The sequence below is a fragment of the Crinia signifera genome, chromosome 5 (genome assembly GCF_055691185.1).
Source record: "Crinia signifera chromosome 5, ASM5569118v1, whole genome shotgun sequence".
NCBI lineage: Eukaryota > Metazoa > Chordata > Amphibia > Anura > Myobatrachidae > Crinia > Crinia signifera.
In genome coordinates this window covers 328,334,682-328,358,773 of record NC_139221.1, presented here as the reverse complement: position 1 = coordinate 328,358,773, position 24,092 = coordinate 328,334,682, and the positions used below count along the sequence as shown (strand labels likewise).

The 24,092-nt window shown below is 46.8% G+C and overlaps 1 protein-coding gene across 6 annotated transcripts in view; it reads right to left on the bottom strand.

Annotated features, from left to right (window-relative positions):
- TSNARE1 (t-SNARE domain containing 1) overlaps positions 1-24,092 on the bottom strand; it is a 281,169-nt gene that overhangs the window by 62,323 nt on the left and 194,754 nt on the right. For 4 of the 6 annotated variants that reach the window (XM_083144951.1, XM_083144954.1, XM_083144952.1 and 1 more), the window contains one exon: positions 21,664-23,752. The exons of the other annotated variants lie outside the window; for them this stretch is intronic. In XM_083144951.1, the coding sequence (XP_083001077.1) occupies positions 23,196-23,752 (557 nt within the window). In that variant the 3' untranslated portion in view covers positions 21,664-23,195. Of the gene's footprint in view, positions 1-21,663; positions 23,753-24,092 lie in introns of those variants that run through there. 6 annotated transcript variants of the gene reach the window in all.

The window sequence follows — 24,092 nt, the reverse complement described above, 5'->3', positions numbered from 1 at the left end:
GCGCTATATAAGACACTGTAACGGAACCTGCTGCGCTATATAAGACGCTGTAACGGAATCTGCTGCGCTATATAAGACACTGTAACGGAATCTGCTGCGCTATATAAGACACTGTAACGGAATCTGCTGCGCTATATAAGACACTGTAACGGAATCTGCTGCGTTATAGAAGACACTGTAACGGAATCTGCTGCGCTATATAAGGCACTGTAACGGAATCTGCTGCGCTATATAAGAACCTGTAACGGAATCTGCCGCGCTATATAAGAACCTGTAACGGAATCTGCTGCGCTATATAAGACACTGTAACGGAATCTGCAGCGCTATATAAGACACTGTAACCGAATCTGCTGCGCTATATAAGACACTGTAACGGAACCTGCTGCGCTATATAAGACACTAACAGAATCTGCTGCGCTATATAAGAAACTGTAAATAAATAAATACATAAATAAATATACAGTTTTTCTAGATTGAAGAAATTACCAATTCAACTGATACCTATAAATGCATGATATGGAGACTTCACCAAACTTAGTCACACATGTTTACCAAGTATGAGTAAAAAGGGACATATGTCAAAAGTACTTGTTGGCGGGGCCACACATCCAAGCATTGGATATGTCCCTTATTTAACCTGGGCGGTGAAGATATATGGTAAGTCTAGGTGGTAATATGAGGGCCGTAATACTAATCACCTGACATTCTACTGTCACTGGGTCTTGCAGAAAGCTGCAGCGGACTCAGGATGAGAGATGTCAGGTGTGATTGAAGGCCAGAAGTCACAATTCTGCTGTCAGTTTTATGAGTAAGTCTCCAAATCATGCAGTTATAGGCATCAGTTGAATTGGGAATTTCTTCAATCTAGAACAACTGTATACAGGATTACCAGCCTAAAGAACTCTAGTGTGTGGAAAAGAGTCTTCTTTCTCTCCAACCCTACTTTGTTATGTTTGGACTCATGGGGGCACCAGCAACTTAAACAATGACCCCCACAATGGCTTCAGTTGAATATTGTTGGTACAGGCTACTCAGGCCACACCCTCCACAACGATTGGCCGCTCACTCTGAAGCGGAACTCAATGTGAAGGTATACTCTGTGCGGAACCCTGCTCGCTCAGTAATTATACCACCAGCTTCCACAGATGCAAATCCTGAAAACATGTCCTGCTGGTGGTACTTGAGGACTGTTTTAATATATTGATCAGAATATATTATCTAACAACTTATACCTAATCGTACAAAATGCAGTTGTCTCCTACACACAGCTGAGGAAGCCAATTCGCTGTCTGAATCAATATTCAGGAAAAAGAAAGACTGACCATTCTCTGTCAGCCAATTAAATCGCAGACATGTCCTGACTAGTCATCCACCAATCAGGGCAGGTGGGAAGTCATGGCTGACCAATTTTACAAGTACTACTCTTCTTGGCTAGATCTGTAAATATAAATTGTAATACATCCTCACTTTACAGCTGTTTACCACTTTCAGACAGAACTGTCCCTAAATCCCATTGAGTTTTACAGGTGCCCTATTTCATACAGAAAAGCAAATTACCAGGTTAAACATTTCTACCCATTAATTTGCTGATTAACACAGGTATTTCTTCTGTGTGAAAGGGTCAACCCAAATCCAAATTTCCGGGTCTCTGACGATGCTTTTCGACATAATTGCGACCCGGGTTGACCCTTTCAAACACAAAAAGGACCTGTGTTGAACGGCAAATTATAGGGAAGAAATGTTTAACCTGGTAATTTGCTTTTATGTGTGATTGGAGAATTAGACTCTTCAATATTCTATTGTTATAATGTAACAAACTAGTTTTTATCTAATATTGACAGGAGTAGTGTAGACATCTGCCTTCCCTGTGTTTAGGTGACAGCATTGTTAAGCATCCTCCACTTCCGCAGCGCAAACTGTATTATACCAGATAGGCTGATTTCTTAGGTACACCTAATGACCATGGAATTACCTCCTACACGGTACCAACACCATAGAGATGCAGCAATGAAATGTCCTCTCGTTAAGGGCGAAATGTACGAAGCCATGAACAGTGATAATGCCCAGAGTGATTAACCACACACCAAGCAGCACAACTGCCATTTTTCAAGCAGTCTGTAACATGGCAGTTAGGGGCTGATTGGCTGGTATTTATTTCTCTCCATTTCATCAGTTTTCAAGCTTAGTACATCTGGCTCCAAGTTAGAAACCGTTTTTGATGACATCACGACCCCACGACCACCGGCTTCGTCCTTAGGTGCAGTTTTACTGGTTTATCGTGAGTAACTGGAGGGTCTGTCAAGTGACCAGATGTTCTGGTAGTGGGATCCGAGGTAGAGTCTAATATTAGAATACTCCAGTACAGTATCTGACAGAAATATAGGTTGAAATGGAATAGGATCAGAGATTCAGAAATTTGGTAAGAAATATCCAGTTTTTTTTTTAAAGTGGCAATCATTACGCTTTAAAAAAACCTGGAGATTTCTTACCAAATCTCTCAATTTCTGAATCCCTCGTCCTATTATATTTACCCCCCCCCATAATCTCTATGTCAACATAGGTAGAAAAGGTAGACACGTGAGGTGGTCAACATGGCTTTTTGTGGATTTTTGGGGGGAAAAATCCATACTTTACCATGCACATGGACTGCGATCGGTAAAATGGCCCAGGCATGCGGAGCGAAGCGGTACACCAAAAGGAGATCCATATACTCCGGTGTCGACATTGACTTAAATAAAAGTCATGTTGACATTTCCATGTGCCTTTTGTGCATGTTGACAACCTTATATACTGTACCCCACCCTTTCAGTACAGTGTCCCTCTCTGAGTCGCGCTACGAGTATATACTGACATCAGTGATTACTTGCAGGACATTTGTACATCATGGCCTAATTCAGAACTGATTACAGGACAAATATGTTCTCAAAATGGGAAAAACCATCCTGCACTGCAGGTAGGGCTGATGCAACAGGTGCAGAGAGTTAGATTTGGACAAATTATTTTGTTTCTGTGCAGGGCAAATACTGTCTGCTTTATTCTTACAATGCAATTTCAGTTTGAACACACCCTACTGAAATGTAACTCTCTCTGCACCTGTTACATCTGCCCCACGTGCAGTACAGCATGGTAAATAAATATGCCCTGGGATTAGGTCTGAATGAGACCCCCAGTAACACCCCTAGCGCACTACATAAGGTCTTGCAGGCGCGCAGGCTGCATGTTGGCATATGCTGGAGGAAAGGGGAACATTATCTGTAATCTTTGCTTCCGTGCAAACCCTTTAGCTACATTGTGTATCGGAGGCAAAGTGTGAATGTGTGACAGAAATTGCCCGTCTCTATGTGCCATGTGAATCTCATTGTCACTGCTCCTTTGTCACATTATATCTCGGAGCGGCGCAGAAACCGCTGAACTCTCCTCGTCTCTCTCGCCTCATCATAAGGGATCCACGCTCCACAATCTGACTGTTTACCCCCAGTCACAGCTCTCGTCCTAATCAGAAAGAATGTGCTTCCCATGTAACGTTCTGTAAGAGCGGAACGCCGCGGCACTGGCGTTCATGAAGTGGCACAGGCCTGTTAGATATTTATAACGTCACTTCTGACCTGCGCTCTGCTGCCTGTCACACTGATGTCCTCACAGCAGCACACAGCACACTTAGCTCTGTAGTGTATAGAACAGTAAGTCCATGAGACAATGATTGTTTCCAGCAGGAGAACCGTGCGCTATATTTATCTGCGAGTACAAGAACGGCTGGGCATCGCGCAGTGGTGCAGGTATGACAGAAATACCGGGGTGAGTGAGGTCATAGGTTTATAGAAAGCAAATACACTGGAGATGGAAGCTCTGAGACAGGGAGCATTACTATACATTGGGAGGTATTCAATTGTTTGTGCCGTTGGCAGCCACTAGAGGGCGCACAACAGAGACATTTCTTCATTGTAGCTCCAGTCAGGTATGAGTGGCTGCCATCTTTGGGATTTCAGCTCGCACCTTCCAGCAGTGGCAAGCAGAAAAGCCCGAAGTCATCTGTATGGACAATAGTTTGGTTGGGTTTAGCTGCTATGCGTGGCTGAACCAGACCTTACTGAGGGCGAAATGCACAGAAAAAAAATCAGTTGAAAAAAGAGCAATTGAATATCTCTACCGTCACTTAAGGCGGGTCATCCGGGGTCCATAAACAATAGAATACAGCCCACAACATCCGGTTATTGCCTCTGGCCTAGACCCAGGAGCTCAACCATATTGAGCTCCTGGGTCTAGGAGAATACCAATGTCACTACTGATGGTGGGGATCACAACAGGGGAAAGTAAGGCTACTGGCCCTTCCCCTACTTCCCCTAACCATCCCTTCCTTCCTGCAGCCTGATCCTAAGCCAACCCTAAGGCCCGCACTGCGCCACCCAAACCTTATCCCCATGTCCCGCAACCTAACACTATCCCCCCTTCTTGGTGTCTAAACATAACCACCCACCCTGGATGGATAACGCATATAAACCACTGGCTGATAAAACCACTACACAGTGACAATGTTATATACAGTACAGTGGGAAGTCTGGAGAAATTACGTGTCGAAAGAAATTCTGTAACAAATAAACCTGCAATGCCAATTGTGATTTATGCAGCTGTGGGATTTCTCCTAATCTACCTCATGCCCATAAAATGACTCATTAATATAAAAAAATTGTTAATATTCACATAGAGCATGTGGTGGGTAACTAAACATTTACCTCTCTGATATACAAGCTACACAAGGATTCCCCATTTAGTACAGTATAATGTCTGCGGCATCACTGGCAGCAGCTGCGATCAGCAAACAACCACCATGCCAGGAAGGAAGATTAATTGCATTCTGTTTTAAGAAGGACCAGTCAGCTACACACATTTCCCCCTATATACGCTATTTAAACTATAAGGAACACAAATGTGCAAATATTTGAAATTAGGCATTCATATTATACAATAAGACATCAAAATATAGTACTAAGTATCTATAACTAGGTGATTCATCGCACCCTACGGGCACTCTTCACACCGGCGTAAGGGGCTGCGCCCCCTTAATTTGTGAACGTTTGTATTGTGAGAAATATGGTTAGAATTGTATAAAAGATGCCTGAATTGCAACTTGAGTTATAGGTGAAATGTGTTAAATAGAGAGCATATGATTTGGAAGGGGGAAGGGGTGTGTGTGTATTGTTTTGTTTAATTAAAAAGCGGTTACAGAGTAAGATGTACATTGATAGAGTGGATGGTACAGTGATATTTGTGGGTGTGAGGGGGGGTGCATGTTGTTGAGGTGTGCGACATTGATAAAAGTTGTGGCGCTGGTGCAGAGGACCGTGCGGACACTTCTGGCAGTGGGGGAACCTGCAGCGTGGCAGCCAGGGCCGGATTTCCCAACTAGGAGCCGGCACCTGCTTGTGGCGGTACAGGATACCCCATTGTCACGGGGGGTGTGAATCGCGGGGGGGGGGGGGGGGGGGGGGGGGCGCTCGAATCGCGGGAGGGGGGCTCGGGAGGTGCCGAGGGGGTCCGTAAAATCGTGGGAGCACTACGGGGGGTTCCGTGAATCGTAGGAGGGGGCGGGAGTCCGCAAATCGCATGGGGGGGGGGGGCCAGAATCGCGGGGGGGGCAGTGGTCCGGAAATCGCGGGAGGGGGGTTGTGGGGTCCCCCGAATCGGGGGAGGGGTCGCAGGGGTCCCGCGGAGGGGGGGCAGGAGAGGAGGGATCGCGGGTGTCCGGGGGGTGCTGGCAGGGGGGGGGGGGTGTGCGGGAGTAATGGTGAATGTTGGCTGTGGAGTAATGGTGGATGGTGGGCGTGTACTGTAGCCCTGGCTGGGCAGGGGGAGGTAATGTCAAGGGGGTGGAACGTTATACACATGAAAACATTATACACATAAAACACTGGTCTTTTCCCTAGGGCGGGCGGGTTTGTGTATGCCGCTGGGCGGGAACGTTAGCTACACAGGGGATGAGTGACAGATCTGGCTAAATATATAAGAGATGCTCTAATGCTGTTTATCTTTGAATGCTGACATTAAGAATCTGTTACATTACAGGAAACAACAGCTCTGACGACACCCCAGAAAACGGAGGCCGGGCACTGCGTACCGAAGGATTACAGATGGGCTCCGTAAGTTGAGGATACCCAGAAGCCTATGAGAACCAGATGCTTCTTGCTAGGTATGAACGCGCCCTTCTCAATGTCACAGCGAGGTAGCGACCATACAGAGTAGTCTACAAAAACACAGACCAGAAAATGCTCCATCAAGTTTGAGATGAGACATTTTGCAGGTTTGACAGTCATCAGCAAGAGATGTCATTGTGCCTGCAGACTCATTTATCTGACAAGGAGGAGATTGCACCAAAAATAAAATGTTTTGTTGTTTACAATTACCCGATATCAATCAAAGTCGGTATAGAAGAAAACTGCGATATTTTACACAATAACAAGCAAACAATATATTAAACGTGGACACCCCCCTGCCTGATTGTGCCGGAACAGGGTTGAAAGCCTGTGGTTCCAGTCTCTTGGGACTTCAGGTGCCCGATTATACACCAGGTCATAGCGCCCATTGCGCTGGTATACTGGGTTACTGTGGGACCACAGGCAACACTGTGACATCACTGCTCTTATCTTCCAGGTGCTTTGTGTCAGTGGAAGGATTTCTGGGGTATCAATGGATAAAATCTAGAGAATGCATACACTTGTCTCCTATTTCTCCCTACAAAATTCATATACTATAAACATGGTCATTCCAAAGAGAACTCATCCGTCCTGAAAAAATGAACAGTGAAAAATGTATTTGGACAGGTTAAAGGAACATGGTAGAGGCGTGGCTGCATGCAGTAGTAGTGGTCATTTTTGTTTAAACTTTGCTACATTTTAAACAACAAAAAAAACACAAAGGACCTGTTTCAAGATATTTAGCAAAGCACAAAAAGCACACAACTGGGAAAAACCATGTGCACTGCAGGTGAGCGCTGGCGGTAAGGGACTCCATCAGGTCTCTCTGCGCCAGGGTTAGGGGCGGCGGTGGGGACCGGCGATGGCAGCGGGGAACTCCGTGGGCCCCCTTTCTATGGCTGGTGGCTGCAAAGAAGAGGCCGTCTCTTCAGGGTAAACTAGGAAGCCAAATATGAATGTTTTTGACATCGGCAAAATGAGAATTCCGGAAACTCAGCAGCTTTGTAAATAAGCCGAATTTCCGGACACAAAACAAATCCGAAGCCATTTGTAACCAGCCAAGTCGCTCAACAGCCAAAAGGGCAGATCTTAGTAAATGTCCTTCTCAATCGCTCTGCACTTGTTACATCTGCCCTCATGCAGTGCAGCAGGTTGTGCCCACTTTTGTGCTGTGCTATGAAACCTGAATCAGGCCCAAAGAGCGCTGAACCACTTTTCAGAATGTACAGAACTTTTACAACAAACAATGGGCTGCGGACTTTTATAAAACATGTTTTTAAATAATTCTTTTTTTTTTTTTCTTGACTCCAAGATTCTCATTTAATTTCTTTAGTAAACACATTGATTCATAACTTAGCCCGAGGACTAGTTCTCTTCCCCTCCGCGTTCCGTCAGACTAATAAGTGTTCAGTACAGGAGATGGGAGCAGACAATGGGAGGTTATTAACCCTTCGCCCGACAGCGCGCTACAGAAATACGTTACTGTATTAGATCACACTGTGACTGTATTGAACCATACCTTAGCGTAGGCCTGTGTGTGCACAATAATATTTATGTACTCGCAGCGATTATAAATAACCAAACTTTTTTATTTTAAATGGACACGGTTCTACTGAGACCACAAGAACCTTATGGTAGTGTGACGTCTTTCCCAAATTACTGTACTATTGATTTCCCCACATTGCACAGAAACGGCACAGGGTCCAAACTGCTGACCCCTACTGGCCTGTATATGTAATGATCTCACGGCCACAATGACCGCGGGAACCAAGGTGGATGGCCAAATTGCTTACATCAGAAAACTCTTGGCTAAGCCGCACTAAGATGAAATCCAGATGGTAGTTCGACATGGCAATGTTGACATAGGTTTTTCACATTTTTCTTTCTATCGTTGGACTTTCTTATGCTTAGTGGTCTATGCGGACATGCCGGAAGCTCAGGCTAGGGAAGTGCTAGAGCAACAAAGAAAACTGTCAACCCCAGATCTTCAAATAAGTAAAGGTTCAAGTGCTGGAATAATTAGTGACCCGCGTCGGTAGGTGTCAACATTGACACAAAAGCAATGTGTTAAAAACAATCATGTGTCAAAATGTTACTGCTGACACTTTGCTTGAGTTGACCTTTTTCAATGTTGGCATTTTCCATGTCGACCCTTTCATCCACACCCACTAAGACAATGATGCTATTGATTACCTCCTTATCGCTAGTGTTTACGGTGAATTAGGAGGCAGCGATGGTCGGGGGTCTAAGCTGCGATATAGCAATAGTGATACTGTTTTTGGAAGGCTTTTCATCTATATTACATGAATGTGGCACATAAATTAATTTTGCCAGCGAGTTCCCTGCCCCCAGCTGATGGGCGCCTGTGGCTGCAGAGGTTGCAGCGAGCACGTACTCTGCATTAGTTCGCTGTCAGCGCACGAAGATAAATGCTTGTTGTTCAAAGAGCTGAAATCACAAACTGTGTACTGTAAATGTCCGCAGGCTTCTTATACGCTGATGCCAACAGCGGAGGGTCTAAGGCGCTTGCGCGCCGCAAACTGACTAGTCACTAATACAATGACCCAATCACTGTACATGGAGTTTGTGGAAAAGAAATTATGTTTGAGACCAATATGCTCAACATTGAGTAGGTGGGAGCTATTGTGCTAGGGGCCAGGTGGGGAGCACGGAAGAAGGGAATGAACCAATCACAATGAGCAATGTATGTAACAAATAAATAGGGCTGTACACAGCTCTGCCGGAGGACCATATCATTGTACAAACTTTATGTGCAATCTCAGGGCTCTTAAGGTATGTACACACTGTGCAATATATTGCTCAGGGACCAAATTGCTCAGTGTACCGTTTTCATTAACAACCAGTGATTTCGGCTGTAAATTGCAAGCAATTCTGCCTCATTCCGTCTCTACCTCATCTTTACTAGAAATTGTACTGTGCACCAGCGACCATTAAGGGCTGGCTGCGGGAGCGGGCTCCTAGCTATTTATCACCCACAACAACAAAAATACCCATCTGGTCGCATAGCAACCATTGAGCCAGCGACAAGGGCTTAAATCGCGCCATGTGCACAGTGACCTATACAGAACCGGGCACAGTATCTAGATGAGGCCGCACCAGTGACCTATAAAGAACTGGACATAGTATCTAGATGAGGCCGCACCAGTGACCTATACAGAACTGGGCACGGTATCTAGATGAGGCTGCACCAGTGACCTATACAGAACCGGACACAGTATCTAGATGAGGCCGCACCAGTGACCTATACAGAACCGGGCACAGTATCTAGATGAGGCCACACCAGTGACATATACAGAACTGGACACGGTATCTAGATGAGGCTGCACCAGTGACCTATACAGAACCGGACACAGTATCTAGATGAGGCCGCACCAGTGACCTATACAGAACCGGGCACAGTATCTAGATGAGGCCGTACCAGTGACCTATACAGAACTGGACACGGTATCTAGATGAGGCCGCACCAGTGACCTATACAGAACTGGGCACGGTATCTAGATGAGGCCGCACCAGTGACCTATACAGAACTGGGCACGGTATCTAGATGAGGCCGCACCAGTGACCTATACAGAACTGGACACGGTATCTAGATGAGGCCGTACCAGTGACCTATACAGAACTGGACACGGTATCTAGATGAGGCCGCACCAGTGACCTATACAGAACTGAGCACAGTATCTAGATGAGGCCGCACCAGTGACCTATACAGAACTGGGCACAGTATCTAGATGAGGCCACACCAGTGACCTATACAGAACCGGGCACAGTATCTAGATGAGGCCGCACCAGTGACCTATACAGAACTGGACACGGTATCTAGATGAGGCCGCACCAGTGACCTATACAGAACTGGACACGGTATCTAGATGAGGCCGCACCAGTGACCTATACAGAACTGGGCACGGTATCTAGATGAGGCCGCACCAGTGACCTATACAGAACTGGACACAGTATCTAGATGAGGCCGCACCAGTGACCTATACAGAACTGGGCACAGTATCTAGATGAGGCCGCAAAAGTGACCTATACAGAACTTGGCACAGTATCTAGATGAGGTCGCACCAGTGACCTATACAGAACTGGGCACAGTATCTAGATGAGGCCGTACCAGTGACCTATACAGAAATGGGCACAGTATCTAGATGAGGCCGCACCAGTGACCTATACAGAACCGGGCACAGTATCTAGATGAGGCCACACCAGTGACCTATACAGAACTGGACACAGGATCTAGATGAGGCCGCACCGGTGACCTATACAGAACTGGGCACAGTATATAGATGAAGCCGCACCAGTGACCTATACAGAACTGGACACAGTATCTAGATGAGGCCGCACCAGTGACCTATACAGAACCGGGCACAGTATCTAGATGAGGCCGTACCAGTGACCTATACAGAACCGGGCACAGTATCTAGATGAGGTCGCACCAGTGACCTATACAGAACTTGGCACAGTATCTAGATGAGGCCGTACCAGTGACCTATACAGAACTGGGCACAGTATCTAGATGAGGCCGCACCAGTGACCTATACAGAACAGGCACAGTATCTAGATGAGGCCGCACCAGTGACCTATACAGCACTGGGCACAGTATCTATATTAGGCCGCACCAGTGACCTATACAGAACCGGGCACAGTATCTAGATGAGGCCGCACCAGTGACCTATACAGAACTGGGCACAGTATCTAGATGAGGCCGCACCAGTGACCTATACAGAACTGGACACAGTATCTAGATGAGGCCGCACCAGTGACCTATACAGAACTGGGCACAGTATCTAGATGAGGCCGCACCAGTGACCTATACAGCACTGGGCACAGTATCTATATTAGGCCGCACCAGTGACCTATACAGAACTGGGCACAGTATCTAGATGAGGCCGCACCAGTGACCTATACAGAACTGGGCACAGTATCTAGATGAGGCTGCACCAGTGACCTATACAGAACAGGCACAGTATCTAGATAAGGCCGCACCAGTGACCTATACAGAACTGGGCACAGTATCTATATTAGGCCGCACCAGGGACCTATACAGAAGTGGGCACATTATCTAGATGAGGCCGCACCAGTGACCTATACAGAACCGGGCACAGTATCTAGATGAGGCCGCACCAGTGACCTATACAGAATCGGGCACAGTATCTAGATGAGGCCGCACCAGTGACCTATACAGAACAGGCACAATATCTAGATGAGGCCGCACCAGTGACCTATACAGAACTGGGCACAGTATCTATATTAGGCCGCACCAGGGACCTATACAGAACTGGGCACATTATCTAGATGAGGCCGCACCACTGACCTATACAGAACTGGGCACAGGATCTAGATGAGGCCGCACCAGTGACCTATACAGAACTGGGCACAGTATCTAGATGAGGCCGCACCAGTGACCTATACAGAACTGGGCACATTGCTCTAGAAGAGGCCCCTCCAGTGACCTATACAGAACCGGGCACAGTAACTAGATGAGGCGGCACCAGTGACCTGTACAGAACCGGGCACAGTATCTAGATGAGGCTGCACCAGTGACCTATACAGAACTGGGCACAGTATCTTGATGAGGCCGCACCAGTGACCTATACAGAACTGGACACAGTATCTAGATGAGGCCGCACCAGTGACCTATAGAGAACCGGGCACAGTATCTAGATGAGGCCGCACCAGTGACCTATACAGAACTGGGCACAGTATCTTGATGAGGCCGCACCAGTGACCTATACAGAACTGGACACAGTATCTAGATGAGGCCGCACCAGTGACCTATAGAGAACCGGGCACAGTATCTAGATGAGGTTATACCAGTGACCTATAGAGAACTGGGCATAGTATCTAGATGAGGTTATACCAGTGACCTATAGAGAACTGGGCACAGTATCTAGATGAGGCCGCACCAGTGACCTATAAAGAACTGGGCACAGTATATAGATGAGGCCGCACCAGTGCCCTATACAGAACTGGGATTGTTGAAGTTTGCCGGGGGAACACCAGTGTAAAAGGTAACAAATGCTGGGTCGCACCCAGCTTGGAGCTGGGTCCTAAGACCCTGGTACGACCCGACATTTTGGTGTAAAAGGGATATAAGATACTTATCGCTCTCCCATGGTCCTACCGTAACCCTAAAGATGGCCATACACACGCAGATTTATCTTCAGATCTGGCTGGTTGGAACAAAAACATGGTTATGGATGAGGGCAAATGACAGTTGACCAGTTGCTTGGAAATGCTGGAAAACTGCCAAACTGTCACTCATGCATAACCATGTTTTTGTTTCAACCAGCCAGATCTGAAGATAAATCTTACTAGTGTATGGGCACCTTAACTCTCAACGCTAGTGCTACTCCCACCACCTATACCCCCTATCCCCACAGTCTAACCCCAACCCCCTTTCCTTGGCCTTACCCTAACCCACGCTGGCATACTTACTTTTGGGATATCGGCTGTCAGTATACTGGCTTTGGCATTGTGATCCAGTGGCAGCTGGGATGCCGGTATCAGTACTGAAGGCAGCATGTTCACCACATCTCGTTTTATCCCTCCTGGTGTGCATACACTGTCTTTGTGTCAAAGCGAGATGCAGATCCACAAGAGAACGCACATTGCCTACACTAATTGCTTACCAAGGGTGGCTCGGATCATAAAAATACATGATTTCAATTGTAACGTGCATCGGGATACACTGGCACTGCGTAAATATTAATAAATCCAAGTATTAACAAGGATTTCTGCGGCTACGTTTTACACTTTATATTAAATAACTGTCACAGATCACTCACATGTATCACATGCATGCCCCAGAGCCGCTCTGCTCCTCTTCCAGCCGCTACTCCTCCTTACCTCATCCACACTATGGGCCCCATTCAGACCTGTCCGCTGGATGTTCGAAGCCCGGCAATCAGGTTAACGCCTCCCCACATGACTGGATCCTGCCCATGTGCACAGCTTCGAATGCATTCCCAGCGAGTTACAGGGGGAAAGCCATGCGTAATCACCACTGAACGGATTCCTCCCCCCCCCCTGTTCGCAAGCACAGAGTATGTGTAGACTTGCTCGCCATTGGAAGGAGGCCGCTGATGATGTCAGCATCCCTCCCAGTCCCTGCACAGCATCTCCCTCTCCTGTCTTCCCAGTCCCTGCACAGCATCTCCCTCTCCTGTCTTCCCAGTCCCTGCACAGCATCTCCCTCTATCCCTAGTCCCTGCACAGCATCTCCCACTCACCAGTCTCCCAGTCCTGCACAGCATTTCCAGCACCTGTCTTCCCAGTCCCTGCACAGCATCTCCCGCTCTCCTGTCTTCCCAGTCCCTGCACAACATCTCCCTCTCCTGTCTTCCCAGTCCCTGCACAGCATCTCCCTCTATCCCTAGTCCCTGCCCAGAATCTCCCACTCACCAGTCTCCCAGTCCTGCACAGCATTTCCAGCACCTGTCTTCCCAGTCCCTGCACAGCATCTCCCGCTCTCTTGTCTTGCAGTCCCTGCACAGCATCTCCCGCTCTCTTGTCTTGCCAGTCCCTGCACAGCATCTCCCGCTCTCCTGTTTTGCCAGTCTCTGCATTGCATGTCCCTTTATCCCCAGTCCCTGCACAGCATCTCCCACTCACCTGTCTTGCAGTCCCTTTACAGCTTCTCCCTCTATCCCTAGTCACTGCACATCATCTCCCACTTACCAGTCTCCCAGTCCTGCACAGCATTTCCCGCGCCTGTCTTCCCAGTCCCTGAATAGCATCTCCCGCTCTTTTGTCTTGCCAGTCCCTGCACAGCATCTCCCGCTCTCCTGTCTTGCCAGTCCCTGCACAGCATCTCCCGCTCTCCTGTCTTGCCAGTCCCTGCACAGTATCTACCACTCTCCTGTCTTGCCAGTCTCTGTATTGCATGTCCCGCTCGCCTGTCTTCCCAGTCCCTGCACAGTATCTCCAGTTTGCCAGTCTTGCCCTTCACAGCATCCCCCGCTCTCCTGTCTTGCCAGTCCCTGTACAGCATCTCCTGCTCTCCTGTCTTGCCAGTCCCTGCACAGCATCTCCTGCTCTCCTGTCTTGCCAGTCCCTGCACAGCATCTCCCTATATCCCCAGTCCCTGCACAGCATCTCCCACTCACCTGTCTTCCCAGTCCCTGCACAGCATCTCCCGCTCCTGTCTTCCCAGTCCCTGCACAGCATCTCCCACTCTCCTGTCTTCCCAGTCCCTGCACAGCATCTCCCGCTCTCCTGTCTTCCCAGTCCCTGCACAGCATCTCCCTCTCTTGTCTTCCCAGTCCCTGCACAGCATCTCACTCTCCTGTCTTGCCAGTCCCTGCACAACATCTCCCACTCTCCTGTCTTGCCAGTCCCTGCACAGCATCTCCTGCTCTCCTGTCTTGCCAGTCCCTGCACAGCATCTCCTGCTCTCCTGTCTTGCCAGTCCCTGCACAGCATCTCCCTATATCCCCAGTCCCTGCACAGCATCTCCCACTCACCTGTCTTCCCAGTCCCTGCACAGCATCTCCCACTCTCCTGTCTTCCCAGTCCCTGCACAGCATCTCCCTCTCCTGTCTTGCCAGTCCATGCACAGCATCTCCCGCTCTCCTGTCTTGCCAGTCCATGCACAGCATCTCCCTCTATCCCTAGTCCCTGCACAGCATCTCCAACTCACCAGTCTTGCACAGCATTTCCCGCGCCTGTCTTTCCAGTCCCTGAACAGCATCTCCCGCTCACCTGTCTTACCAGTCCCTGCACAGCATCTCCCGCTCTCTTGTCTTGCCAGTCCCTGCACAGCATCTCCCGCTCTCCTGTCTTGCCAGTCTCTGCATTGCATGTCCCGCTCCTGTCTTCCCAGTCCCTGCACAGCATCTCCCGCTCGCCTGTCTTGCCAGTCCCTGCACAGCATCTCCCGCTCGCCTGTCTTGTCCTGCACAGCATCCCCCGCTCTCCTGTCTTGCCAGTCCCTGCACAGCATCTCCCGCTCTCCTGTCTTGCCAGTCCCTGCACAGCATCTCCCGCTCCTGTCTTCTCAGTCCCTCCACAGCATCTCCCGCTCGCCTGTCTCTGCACAGCATCTCCCGCTCTCCTGTCTTGCCACTCCATGCACAGCATCTCCCTCTATCCCCAGTCCTTGCACAGCATATCCCACTGACCTGTCTCCCAGTCCCTGCACAGCAACTCCCGCTCATCTGTCTTCCCAGTCCCTGCGCAGCATCTGCCACTCACCTGTCCCAACGCTGCATCTCCTGCTCACCTGTCCCTGCGTAGCATATCCCACTCACCTGTCTTCCCAGTCCCTGCAGAGCATCTCCCACTCCTGCCTTCCCAGTCCCTGCACAGCATCTCCGACTCACCTGTCTTCCCAGTCCCTGCACAGCATCTCCCCCCATCCCCAGTCCCTGCACAGCATCTCCCTCCATCCCCAGTACCTGCACAGCATCTCTCTCTCTCCTGTCTTCCCAGTCCCTGCACAGCATCTCCCTCTCCTGTCTTCCCAGTCCACACACAGCATCTCCCGCTCTCCTGTCTTCCCAGTCCCTGCACATCATCTCCCTCCATCCCCAGTCCTTGCACAGCATCTCCCACTGACCTGTCTCCCAGTCCCTGCACAGCATCTCCCTCCATCCCCAGTCCCTGCACAGCATCTCCCACTGATCTGTCTCCCAGTGCCTGCACAGCATCTCCCTCTCCTGTCTTCCCAGTCCCTGCACAGCATCTCCCACTGACCTGTCTACCAGTCCTTGCACAGCATCTCCCTCCATCCCCAGTCCCTGCACAGCATCTCCCACTGACCTGTCTCCCAGTCCCTGCACAGCATCTCCCTCTCCTGTCTTCCCAGTCCCTGCACAGCATCTCCCGCTCTCCTGTCTTCCCAGTCCCTGCACAGCATCTCCCTCCATCCCCAGTCCCTGCACAGCATCTCCCTCTCTTGTCTTCCCAGTCCCTGCACAGCATCTCACTCTCCTGTCTTGCCAGTCCCTGCACAGCATCTCCCACTCTCCTGTCTTGCCAGTCCCTGCACAGCATCTCCCACTCTCCTGTCTTGCCAGTCCCTGCACAGCATCTCCCACTCTCCTGTCTTGCCAGTCCCTGCACAGCATCTCCCGCTCTCCTGTCTTGCCAGTCCCTGCACAGCATCTCCCTCCATCCCCAGTCCCTGCACAGCATCTCCCTCCATCCCCAGTCCCTGCACAGCATCTCCCTCCATCCCCAGTCCCTGCACAGTATCGACCTCTCACTTGTCTCTGCAGTTCTTTACAGTATCTTCCTCTCACCTGTCTCCCTAGCTCTAGGCAGTATATCCCAGGCACATGTCCCTAGTCTAGTAATGCCTGCAATAAGCGTTCTGACCATACACAAGGTCTAGAATTAGCCCTCGCAGAGTTAGAATATAACTGCCACATATCCGTCAGGACAGCACAGCTACATAGCGTCACCTAACGCCTTCTCTGTGTAATCCATCCTCAGGGCGGAGGATTTCCCAGCACCTTGGCAGCTTCAGTGGTTTCCATAAATCACCATGATTGAGCTGCTGTTAAACAAGTCAATCTGAGAAACTAAATACTAATGTAACGAGCCTGAAATTGGATAGGGTGGTAAATAATCAATTGGTTCCATGACCTAGCCTCTTGCCCTTCTGCTCCGCTAATCCACAGTGAAAGACATATACATTGATTGGACCACAGCCGCCTGCCAGGGAGAAATATAGAGCGGCCAAGGGGCTCCAGAAAGCACCTAAAGATACACACAAGTAATGGCCCTGAAATTCCCAGGAAATGGGCTTCAGGATTCGACAGTCTCCATGTTGTAAAAACATAGGCCAGTGACACCGGCACGCGATAAAATACAACAACGTTCTGCAGTACAGTATGTACTGTAATTATCGGCTACAACAGAACACCCACTAGAAAACGTATCCGTATCTCTGATGACTGGGGACAAAGCAGCAATTACTGCTCCTGATGAAGACGTGTTAACACGTCGAAACGCGTTGAGCTTTTAACCCTTGTCGCTCCAGTTTGGACTATATTATACCAGACTATCCGGACCAGCCACCTTGATTTATTGGATTCCACAACCTCAATTCCAATCTGCAGTGACAAAGCCAGGTATTTTCATACCATCCAACCTGAAATTCCCGCTGTATTCTATTGAGTAAAATCTGGATCCTCATGCTGGACAATTTCCAGGACTAATCCCCAAACCTCCTCAGTTTTTAGGAGACGTTATCAGTGATTTTCATCTCTGGTAAATATATAAATCTGCGCTGGTACACGTGAACCGCCATTCTAATTATTCCTTCACTGGAGCACATACGCTAGCAAAGACTGTTTTTAAATAGATTAAGTTTTTAATTAAAAAAATGTTTTCATTCTTATTCCCCCTTTTATTCTTTTCTTTTAGAGAATTCTCTAATTATCTTAATCTATTTTTAATGTAATAAATACATTTAAGTGTTATATCCTAGTTGGTATTTTTTTCAGTCAAACCCCAGCACTGTATACTTTGTTCTACATATTCCTATAGGAAGCTGTACACACTCCCATATACAGCAGCTTTAACTGTACACGTGGTTCTTGGTTCTGTCTTTATATAAAGGTGGAGCAGAGATGAAGTGTAAATCCCCAATTTCTCTGTGGTCTGAACAGATAATTAAGTGATAAGATACCACCCAGGAACGCCCACCTCTGGTGCCTGCTCTTCCGTACGTAGCAGTTCCTGTATGTGTACACTTGGGGTAATGCATGAGCCATCAGTGGGTTATCCAATTTTGGGGGGCATGTTCAGTAGAAAATAATTGCTCCACTGCGTAAACATCGGGATTGCGTTCTGTTGGCATCCAGCAATAAATCTTCCCCAAATCATTTGCTCTGTATAAGTAGCACATTCTGTCGCAGAACATTGCGGCGGCAGAACTAGCGATATAAGTGTCCACGTCCTGTGATTAGTTTCTACGGTACTTCCTCATCTTTGCGGCCACCGCTGCGCCAGTTACGATAGCCCCTACAGTACTTAACCGCTACGCAGCACCATTGTCCCCTCACAGGCTCGCTTCAATCTGCCTGCATCGGGATCGGTGGCTCGCTTCGCTTGCCACAACTTTACTAAAGGTAATAGATGGTGGTGAGGACACAGGAGGCGTGTACGTAAGTTCCGGAGCGTAAGCGGTGGCTGCAAAGATGAGGACGTTCCGTTTTCACTTATAATGATTATTATCAGCAGTGTGTGGGGCAGAAGATGAGGCACAATCCTAGTAATAAATGTAACATTATACAAAGGACGTGGAGATTGACTTTCCCAAGAAAAGGCTTGTTTGTGTGTGTGTGTGTGCGCACACGCATTGGTGGGCTCTCAGGGACGGCAGGTAACCCATAACTGACGTTAGTACTCTTCACAATGATTCTTCAGGGCAGATACATCTAGCAAGTGACGGCGGTCTCAATGACTTCTGTACATTACATGGAGTGACATGTTTTGCCGTCTGGTGGCAGGGCTAGCCTCCTTAGGATACTATAGATGCCCTCAGACCCCTCTGTCCTTATGCCAGATAACGCTAGGCCATGATTGTGTGTTTGTACTTAGTACATAGGATTAGCACTGGTTTTGGTCAGGTCTATTGGATGTGACTTTATAACCAGATTGTGCTCTTTAATCAAGATGGCTGAAAGTCCAAGTCTACAAATACATCAACGAAAGGTGGACACTGACAAAAGGTCAATATGAACATCCCTGTGGGCTTCGTTAAGGTGCAGACAATGACAGAACAGGGAGGTTTGGCACAATATGAGGTCACATCTATAGTCTCCCTGGAGAGATCTCAAAGGGAAATATGTATGGGAGAGATGGGGGGGGGGAGCAGGAGACAGGACACGTGTGACATGTCAGAGTTCGGGACGGAGCTTCAGAAGCACCTACCTTATTATTGGGACTAAAAATTGCCTCCATGTTCTGTGTTTTATTTGCACAAGAAGTGGAAATTCTAGATGATGACAAGTGGGTAGAACCTAGACCAAAGTCTGGTACCAATAATATGCCAGAGGTTTTAAAAATGAAAATACCGCAGTCTGCCAATACAAAGCAATATATGTTTCATATATAAACAAATATATATATATAACGTTGGTCCAATAAAGAGGATGCAGCTGTAATAAGTCTTAAATTGCACTTGTTGCCATCATAGAACGAGGGCAGACCCGATACCCATGAGAGTAGAGCACATCTGTTCACAAGGAACAGACCTCAAGCACGGAGGTCTCAATAATTGGCGCTCTGATCTATACTGGTGGACGGCCGACTCATCTTATAAAAGGAGACAAGTGCACTTTAACATTAAAACATCAAAACCACCCAGCAAGTAACCCTAATACCATATAACACCGGTGCTGTTGGGTACTTACCATGTACTTACCCCCATGTTTGGCCTGTTGGCAGGGTGACGCACTCCTCTGAAGATTCAGGCTCCAGGTGACAATGACTTGGAAGCAGGACACCAGTCAATCTGAGTGGTCTGTGTTCTGCACTGTGATTGGCTGAAAGCCGCCACATAGATCCAACAACGCGTGTTCCACGGGAATCAAGGATGAGATCAACGGAAGAACTGATTATACCAGATGTATACTGTATACGCTGGTATAGTCTCTGCACCTCCCACTAATTATAGCCACCCCCCCTCTGGGGTGTACCAGCAGCTTCTAAGCTGGCATTATATATGGGTGCACTGCTAGGAATAATGTATTTGGGGTTGACTATCATACCAGTAGGTTTATGTGGCCGTAGCTTGTGCGCCAATTACCAGGCCTGGATTCAATATGAGGTAGTAGGAAATACTCGCCATGGCATTGTACATTGTAACCCCACATTTACCAGTGTACAGCCGCTCGCTGATGGGCGGGAAGATGGGAGAGAAGGGCGCTTGTCAGTAAGACCTATATTCAATAGGTTGAACTCGATGGACTAACGTCTTTTTTCGGCCTTAATAACTATGTCACCTGAGCAGGGGGCTGGAAATCCCACATGCATGTAATATATTTGTGTCATTAGTGCTTACATGGCCGGGGCAGGGGGGCTTTGGTGAAACCCTTCTATTTTAGGTTACTGTGATAGAGCAACCTGGGTGCAACATCATCAAACTAGTGCATGTGGCAATCATGCCCAGCTGGTAGGTGTTCAGCAATGGTGGAGAACTCCTTTTGGTAGCAACCGTCAAGATTACGAGCTGGGTCAGTGGTCAGGATTAAACATGGTGCAGGTCCTGTGGCTGCCAGCATCCTGACAACCAGGATACCATGTGTGTCTCCTCTAGGATGCAAGAGATGACTGTGCTGATCAATGTCATATGACACTTGTATATGGTATGAGACTGAAGCGGTATATGGAGCAGAACAGTATTGTATTGGAGAAAGGTGTGACTGCTACATTGTAGCGCTTTGTGTACAGATCAGAGACTCAGTTGAACACATATATACAAGTGTCACATATCACATTACTCGGTGCAGTCTCCTCATGCTAAGTAAGCCAGCAGACACGTTCAGAAAAAGAAATGTCCGGCTCTCGAAGATTCTCATGCAACCTGGAGAGCCGAGAGAGGGCTATCGGTAGATCTGGTGCCTCGAAAATAGAGTTTGGGGTACATAAAGTAGAACATTAAAACAAGACAGGCCATTGTATAACTCTTTGCATGGACTGATATATAAATATCTCCAGAAATCAAAACCAAACAACAGACGTTCCGCCACCTTTGTCGCAATAAAGCAGACATTGCGCTGAGAGACACAGAAGTAATTATCCATGGGGACGATTCCTCTGGGTTTTATGTCAACACATCTATTGCTATAACTGAAAATTTCTCATTACGGGTAACTCCCAACACGTCTACACTCCAAACCCTTCCGCGGGAATACACTATAGACAGGGTAGAATGCGAGATTGATTTGAAACGGTTTATTAATAATATGCCACCTGTCTCATCGTCTATACAGTGAAACCGCTACATATGTACATAGTGGTTTATTGTACAAATTAGTATTGTGTATTCGTAAGTTTCATTGTGATGCATATTCTGTACACGTTTTGGTAGAGACAAAGTAACAGTTTGCAGAAGACTCCTCCCAACTTACTAAGTATCTACCGCTCCATATAACCCACAATGAAGGCGGAGAAACAGGGGGCTCGGCTTATTACCGCCGCTTCATGCAATATGTCTGTAACACCGCTGCTAACAAATTTAAAACAGGAAGCATAATAAAAATAAAAAAAATAAGAAAAACTAGGAAGCAACATTGCGTTGTCTAACCATCCATAAAAAGATAAATGGGGGGGTTGGGGGCTATATGAAAATGATTTATTGCTTTGAACAAAGGAACCCAAAAAAACCTCTGTTTGCTTCAAAGGGACAATTTCCTTGAAGATCAATAAAAATATAAATAAAATATTAATTGATGCCCAGATTTATTTATAATTTTTTTTTTTTTAGGTGTCATTCTTAGTTCTGCAGCCGCATGTTGGAAAATATTTAACATTTCTGTAGCACCAAGGATTAAGATACATCAACCTTTTTGAACCATGACTGTTTGTACAAAACCACCGGGTAGAAATCAGTGAGATTATAATGTATTACTGGGAGAGTCACTTTATCGGCTCCTCTGCTTACCAGGACACGGCTGGCACGTATGTCGTTAATCGTGGGCGCTTTGGAACCCAAACTCACAATTTAGCTCAGTGGTCATGTGCAAACAGTTACCCGGTAGCTCGGGCTTTGGGCTCCGTGTCACCTAACGGCACAACCTGTGACCGCTATCAATGTACTCTCTAACGGGAACAGTTAGAAAACCGTAATTACAATGCAACTGGCTTTGTAAAGATGAATTAGCAACTTTCAAAAATATATATTCAAAACATTCCAGAAGGGGTTCCGAACTTTAAAATAAGGCAAATTTTTAAACATCTTTTCCTATGAATCGGTCTTAAAAACCTACACTAGAATTTAACCGAGTTTGTAAAAGAAACAGGTTAATTGCTTGTATGCCATACAGTTCATATCAACATTACCATGAAAAAGGTTTGGTTTACATGTAAATACAAGGGTAATAAATATTACAAAATAAGAAATAAATTTCAGTTGGCTTCTTTTTTGGTTGGCAGATACGGAATAACTACCAGTGTGCCCACTGTGGCCCTACAAGAGCCTTGCATAGCAGTCAGCTCTCACCTGTCAATCTCTCTCTCTATCACTCTGTATCAGACACCAAAGACAAAATTAAGGGTACATATAATTGGACAGGGTGGTTTTCATGATCTACATCCTGTTAGACTCACACAAAACGTGTTGCCTTATACTCTCATCAGTTCGAATTCTAGCCTTTCCGCACAAGTAACATTGGAAACAAATCTCGTCAAAAAACAAAAAGATACGGGACAGCAGAAAGTTGTGAACCTTTTCACCAAAGTTCTAATAAAAGTTTTGTTCTTGAATGTAAAAATACTCGGGTTAATTAATACTTTTCAGGCCTCTTCTTTAAAAAAAAAAAAATTGGGAGGGGTCTTTTCATATATCTGCATGCCACGAATCACACGCAAGTAAATGGCGTCAGTTCTGATATGTTGGTTTGTAGTGCGCATCCGGCATAATCTTTTCTTAAGCTACATATTCAAGATTATGCGTCCGATTCAATTGAGTTATGCTACCTATTCCAGTAGGATAAATGACAATTTTTTTTTTTTTCTTTTTGTAAAAACTCATTTTTTTTTAAATTTATGTAAGAAAAAATATTATCTTAGAATAAAAAGAACACATACAAAATATTTTCTCACAAACCGAATAAATCCAAATAGAAAATATGCACAATGTATTTCACAACCTACAAAAATGGCTCTATGTACGTACTGTGTACAGGGGGGAGTCTTTTTCCTCTACCGACAAGAACAATAAAAAGTTTCTCTTTTTCCCCATGAATATAAAAAGTTGTTCGTAAAGTCATTTTACTTAAGTTTTTTCCACTGAAAAAAATAAAAATAAAAACACATTTACAATTCCTCCTCGACTTTCAAGATCATGCCAGAAAATACTTCGAGGCCCGAAGGTCCACTAGATTCACCGGTGGCTATTCGTGAGGGACCGCGGGCAGGTCCGCCCTGCGCACGATCCTGTACAAAGTGAACGGTTTCCCTGCGCGAATGGTTACTGTCCACCATTTTTTCCAAAGTCCGGTTTAAAATCTCAACATTGTCTGCTAAGCGTCTACTTTGCTCTACAAGGGTCTCTAATATGAGGTTTTGCTGGACCATGAGTGACGTTTGTTGCTGGTACCAAGAGGATAAAAGGGTGTTTTGCTGTATCTGACTCTCCATCAGCTGTTTTTCGAATTCAGAGACTTCATGTTTGCGGCGGGCGTGCTGAGTCGTTTGCGAAAGTCTCCTCCCATAGGTGGATTTCATCTGGGTCAGAGGTGAGGACGGAGGGGATGGAGAAGAGGCGGACGTCTGAATGATCACCGGATGATCAGACATATCGGGCTCAGCAGAAACCATTTCTATAGTTTTTAGAGGCACCCAAGTGCAACCAGGGCCATTTTCCTCCTCATCTGTGGGAATTAGAAAAAATAAAATAAAATTACTGACTGCAAAAAAGAATAAAAATGAAGAAAAAAAAAACTGCGTTACAAAAGAGGACTAACGCAAAAATCTGCATCCAGAGTAAAAAACAAGTTACAAGGTGCTAAATTAAGTCCAGAATAGTCTAACGGAACCGGAGTATGCTCGTTAATAAATTGAGCACTATACGCCATTGTCTCCTGCAAATCATAACACTAGAAGGAACACATCATTTAAGTTCTATCCAAGACCATAACCGCAACTGTACCTACATTGTTCAAATTCAACAACCAAGGTAACTATGGCAACAACAATAACTGCAATTAAGGC